Source organism: Chiroxiphia lanceolata, chromosome 1 (genome assembly GCF_009829145.1).
Source record: "Chiroxiphia lanceolata isolate bChiLan1 chromosome 1, bChiLan1.pri, whole genome shotgun sequence".
Taxonomy (NCBI): Eukaryota; Metazoa; Chordata; class Aves; order Passeriformes; family Pipridae; genus Chiroxiphia; species Chiroxiphia lanceolata.
The window spans coordinates 9,802,012-9,808,011 of NC_045637.1; the positions used below are offsets into that span (position 1 = coordinate 9,802,012).

Here is a 6,000-nt window from a genome sequence, read left to right on the forward strand (position 1 = left end):
GCTTCCAAGACCCCAGCGCTCCAGCTGACGTACACTGTGGTTAGTTCAATGGCAGGGGATATTTCATGTTATGCCTTTGGTATGTTTCTCCCTTTGAATTAAATAATCCCTTTAATAGACAGGAAATTCCAACCCACAGAATGGAAAAAGAATGCACAACAGTGTATGAAAAATAAGGGGGAAATATTTCATTAAATTTTTGCCTGACCACAGAAAGACTTTTTTTTTCATTTAAACCACAAGTGGAGACTTTAGAACTGAAAGCTTGAAATTCCTTTACTTTGTGAACTGATTTTTTTTCTCAGAACTTGCTAACCATATTGATACCTGCATTCATTAGATACCATACAGTTTATCACAGATTTTTGGAGTATTTGGCATTAACATCAGCAATAAACATTTTAAAAGCCTGTGATGAGATGACTAAATGGCCATGTACCACAGTCTATCGTCATTGATTGAGTCCACATCCTGAACTCTGCTTAAGTCTTTCAAGGAATGTAAGACTGGTTTCTATTCCATGAAAATCTTATGTTAAGCCATAAATATAGACTTGGAATAGGGACCAAACTGTCACTCCCACTTCACTCAGTGCTTCAGTCACTAGATTAAATTTATTCTTCCTTTTCCAGATTCTCAAGTTCTTTATACCTACTTAACACCCATAGAATCATAGAATGGTTTAGGTTGAAGGGACCTTAAAGATCAACTAGTTCCAATCCCCCTGCCATGGTCAGGGGCACCTCCCACTAGACCAGGTTTCTCAGAGCCTCATCCAGCCTGGCCTTGAACACTGGTTTCATCACCTGAATTGTTGCTATAGCAGCACTTAATTTGCAAACTGAGTTCCTCCAAAAGAGTTTTAAGAACACTTTTAAGTGATCAAATCTTCTTCTATTCACACATACATACACAGAGAGTTTGTCTTCACTAATAGTCAGTGATCATACCTCAGGAAATGCAGGACTCAGATGCATTTATGTTAAGCTGGAATATGTGTGTCTTACATTAGCCATTATGGGATTTACCAAACAGCACAATTTGGCTTGAATGCACTCTGTGAGTAGGTGATGTTGCAAAGTCCCAGATGAGTGTGTCCCAGAACCCAGAATAAACTGCGTGCCATGACCAAACAGAAAATACCACAAGTCTAAAGATTCATTTTCATACCTGTATAAGTATTTTGTGTTAATAATTACAAAAGTAACAGTATTTTTTTACATATGTGTTAGTTACTAGGTGAAGAGAGATTTCAAGATATTGAAAAAATTAAAACAATTGGCAGCACATACATGGCCGTGTCAGGATTATCACCTGAAAAACAGGTAAGAGAATAGTTTTCTTTAAGAAGCAAAGCTTGTGATTTGTCTAACCATTCATATCAGAAAATATTAGTGTTATCTTTGTGTTGCTCATAAAGCTGTTTTGGCTAAAATAAAATAGACATTTGGGGCTTCTGGCAGACAATAGTTGCACTTCTTGATGAATTGAAATGCCATCTTCTGCTTGGAACAAGAACCATATGGATTCTTTCCTCAAATTTAGGTTTATAGGAGAAAAAAACTTCCTTTCGATCACACCAATATGAATCTAGATCATGTCTATCTATATCTTCAGAAATACTCTAAAGTCATCACTGTAACTCAGACTGGAACATGACTGACAACCTTCAACAATCGATGAAGAAAGAGGATCTATTAACTGACAGCATCCTTATGCAAGTGTAATGCTGCATTTGTACTGTTTTGTGACACAGCTTATCTACAGACAGCACAATAACAATACATCAGCAAGAAAGCAGACCATCAATTCAACTGAAGAACAAGCAAAGCAAGCTGAGGGGGAAATCAGTCACAGAGGACACATACACAGTCACAGCCATAAACCTCAGATAAGTCAGATGAGAGAAATACATTATTAATTCCGCACAAGAACTTGCCTGGAAACAGGGTCTCCAAAGGAGTTAGATGAGGCTCTAAAACACATTCAGTGAGAAGTTGGCTGTTGCTCAAATCTGTCTTTTTGGCAACTGGTGCCTCTCCCCAGGGATGAGCATCACAAAAAGGGTGTGCTGCCCTGGATCAGTCCCAGATTGGGAATCAGATCTGCCCACGATGATCACAACTGCCAGAAAAGCAGAAGCCAGATTAGCAAGAGCTTTATAAACTAGAACTTTTCCATTGTTTTTCTAGAATACATTATAAAACACATGGAGTGTAACTAGCTGAGCATTTCCCACCTACAGACTAACAAGTGATGCTGACAGCTAGAAATCCACAAAACTAGACATGCATGGGACTGTTGATTGTTCCAAGTCAAAATGCTTCTGTGTACAGATGGGCAGAGAGGGACTGAATATCAGGGAGGTAGCTGGTTATAGCTACATGGCTCCTAACCTCTTCTTTTGATCCTTGAGGGAGGTAAAAATCCAAAGGGAGAAAAGCTTCACTGCCTTTCCGAGACTGATTAACTCATCTCCTTTCTTGAACTGTAAGAGCTTAATGGAATTTTAAAGTATGTTTGAGATATACCTGTCTTCATACATATATGTCTGCCACCTTATCAGCATCTAAGAAGTGTAGGCTGCTGAGGGAGGTTGCAGTGCTGCAATCAGAATGAGGTTGAGGACAAAGCCTGAGCACAGTGTGAAAAGAACACGGTGATGCCAGAGAGAGGTTCAACACTGAGGAAGATGAAAACTGCAAAGAGCTGGACTGCATGACCCATAGAGAGACTTTGAACTAAAAACTGGACATTCAAAGAAAGAATTACCTTGCTTCAGAACAGATGACATGATATCACACCATCATTGGGCCAAATACACAGTTGTTCCTTACTCCACTGCCTCCCTGGAGAGTCCTTGCCCCATTATCTGCTCTGTTTGTGTTCTGGAAAGACGAAAATCCACTGCTGGTCCACATCTGTATATTGATTGCCCTGTAGGAATCAAAATGTAGGGGAAAGAGTGGGAAGTGACTTGACTGCCCTAAGCAAAGGTGATTAAGGAGCTACAGAAGAGCCTTTTATCTCTCCCTTAACTGGTCCAAGGTTACTTGGCTTTCCCTGTTGTTCTGTCATTGTTCCATCCCTGAGAGCACTGGAATTGGTTCTTTTCCTTGGTGACAGTTTCAGCAAAGGAGAATCACATCTTTCACTTCTTTTGCTCTACCTCTTGCTTACATGGGTCATCTTTGGTTCTCGCTAGTTTTTGACCCTTGCACCTGAGCTATCTCAATCCTCTTTCTCAGCCTTAGATAGATTTCACATGTCTTTTTAATTCTCATGATTGTCTGTGAGACTGTTGATGGGAAGTTACTTTCTTTGGTATTTTACACCAAGTTTCTCTCTATCCAGGTATACAAGTGTTGTAAGATAAATGGGAAGCATTACCATTAATAACACCCTACCTCTCTTGGATCTAGTATGTTGAGGCTGTTCTTATAGATTCCAAATTCAAATACTTGGCACTTGGTAGGGATGGGTGGGCAAATGCAAAACATTTCTAACATATTGGTCTATAACTTCTTCCTCAGCAATGTGAAGACAAATGGGGACATTTGTGTGCCCTGGCTGACTTCTCCATAGCTCTGAATGAAAGCATACAGGAGATCAACAAGCATTCATTTAACAACTTTGAACTCCGTATTGGTAAGCATGGTTCAAACACAAGAATTAAAGTGGGGTTTTGTCTACAAGGAGCTGACTCCAAAGAGTGTACTCCAGGAGCAATGCATGGATGTGTACAATTTAGGAGAGTCCAAGTACGTAATCCTCTGTTTTCAAACTGACTTCATCCTAGGCAAAATCAGAAACCAAAAGTACTCCATTTGCATAATATTGGCTCTGACTTGGGGATTGCAGGAGTTCCAATTTTCAGTGAATTGTGAGTGGGGAGAGTAGTTAAGCTACTGTCTTTATCAAGTCTGGGCAAGAGACCGTAGATATAACACAGAAAGTGATCTGGACAGCTCAGACCTAGCCCCAGGATTGACACTCACACAGTCTCTAATTAATTTCCCTGTCTAGGATTCTTCTTCAGTAAAGGGGTAGAAGTAGCTTCTTTTAAACCCTGAGAGTAGTACTTTAGTTTTGCACAAAAATTGAATTTCAGTTCCAATCTGGCCAGTGGCAGCAGCTCTGAATCGCTGTGATAGGGAGCTATTATCCTGGATGGGATGTCTTGGACGGCTAGTGGAATGGGACATGAAACAATGGATATATGGCACATAGAAGGAGTAAATCTGAAGATGTAAATCTTCTCATGCTGATTGGATCACTGGCCAAAAACAAAAACTGCATGGAAGAAACATGTCATTTACAACCCTGCTATAGAAAATCTGAAGTATATTCAGCAGTCACAGCATGGAGGGTCACAGCACCACTATCTGATCTGCACTTCCTAAGAGTTTTGAATGCAAAACTCTCAGTTCCCAAGATTTCTCAGGGAACAGGCATCCACTCTTAATAAGTGTGGATCACTTGCAAAGATTTAATAGAGCGTGAATACAACACTCTTTGGAAATATTTCTATGACCACTTCGAAAAAATCTTTTTAAAAAACCCTGAGAAACTAAAACCCTTTTCCCAGAGATGTGTCTTTCAGTCTCACTAAATGTATGTTTAAATCACTGCTACAGAAAAAAACCAGTTATTGCTTGTCTTGAATTTATGCAACAATCTTACAAGATACAGTCATTATATAACTTCAGAGAATGCTTTAATATTTTCACTTCATCGAACATAAGAATGTAATTTCCTGGCTGTATAACACTAACAAGGTTGCCTTCAACAAGGCAGAAAGATCCTTCCAGAGAAATCTTTCCTACTATGTGAGAATAAGTTTGCAGGAACTTTGATAATATTGTGCACAATACAGATGACACATAAGTAATATGATTCCATTGACATAAGTATCCTATAAAATAACCTTGTGGATATAATTTTTCATGTTTTCTAGCTTTTCCAGCTTTTTTTTCCCCTTAGTTTCTTTATATATACACCTCTTCCTTAACCTCAGAGATAAGTGTATCTGAACCAGTCTTCATCTGGTTCTTAAGAGCAAATATGGTCTTTAACCATCCTTGTATAACCATTTATCTTCTCAATTTTTTTTTTTTATTTGTTATTAGGGATTAGCCATGGCTCTGTCGTAGCTGGAGTTATCGGTGCTAAGAAACCCCAATACGACATCTGGGGCAAAACAGTTAATTTAGCCAGTCGAATGGACAGCACAGGTGTTAGTGACAGAATACAAGTGCCTGAAGAAACGTATCTGATCCTGAAGGACCGGGGATTTGCCTTCGACTACCGAGGAGAGATTTATGTCAAAGGTATCAGTGAACAGGAAGGAAAAATTAAAACATATTTTCTTCTAGGAAGAGTACAACCAAATCCTTTAATCTTACAACCAAGAAAACTGACTGGACAGTATTCATTAGCAGCTGTTGTATTAGGACTTGTACAGTCTCTTAACAGGCAAAAACAGAAACAAATCCTTAATGAGAACAATAACTCTGGAATCATAAAAGGACATTACAACCGGAGGACTTTGCTCACTCCCGGTGGATCTGAGGCAGCAGCCCAGGCAGAGGGGGCTGACAAAACTGAATTGCCATAATCAGCATTGTTTGTGTTCTTTTTTTTTTTTATTATTTCCTTTATATATAAAAATAAATATACAAATAAAAAGGGTTTAATTTTTTTTAGAAGAAGTGTGATTTTTTACCAGTGTGATATTTCTATGAGATTCAAATTCCTACACTTTTACAATGGTGCCAGCATCTCTCCCCACCAGCCATGGTTAGCCTCTGAATGTCCAGACACAGTAGCCGTAGGCCACCACTCTGCTGCGTCAGCTACCTGCAGAAAGGCACAAGAATAAAACCCTGGCAGGAAGGATTTAGAACATGAATTGTGTAGGGAGTTAGTGATGGCAAAAGGAGGGAATACTGCCCACACTTTTCAGATGAAAGCAAAGCAAAAGCAAATCGAGTAGGTTCT

At 39.2% G+C, this 6,000-nt stretch overlaps 1 protein-coding gene across 2 annotated transcripts in view; it reads left to right on the top strand.

Moving 5' to 3' along the window:
• Positions 1-5,705, top strand: part of ADCY8 (adenylate cyclase 8) — a 125,374-nt gene extending 119,669 nt beyond the window's left edge. Inside the window, exons 15-17 of one of the 2 annotated variants that reach the window (XM_032698171.1) lie at positions 1,233-1,325; positions 3,534-3,648; positions 5,130-5,617. In XM_032698171.1, the coding sequence (XP_032554062.1) occupies positions 1,233-1,325; positions 3,534-3,648; positions 5,130-5,617 (696 nt within the window). Of the gene's footprint in view, positions 1-1,232; positions 1,326-3,533; positions 3,649-5,129 lie in introns of both variants that reach the window. The other variant, XM_032698162.1, reaches the window with a different exon arrangement.
• Positions 5,706-6,000: the final 295 nt, after the last annotated feature.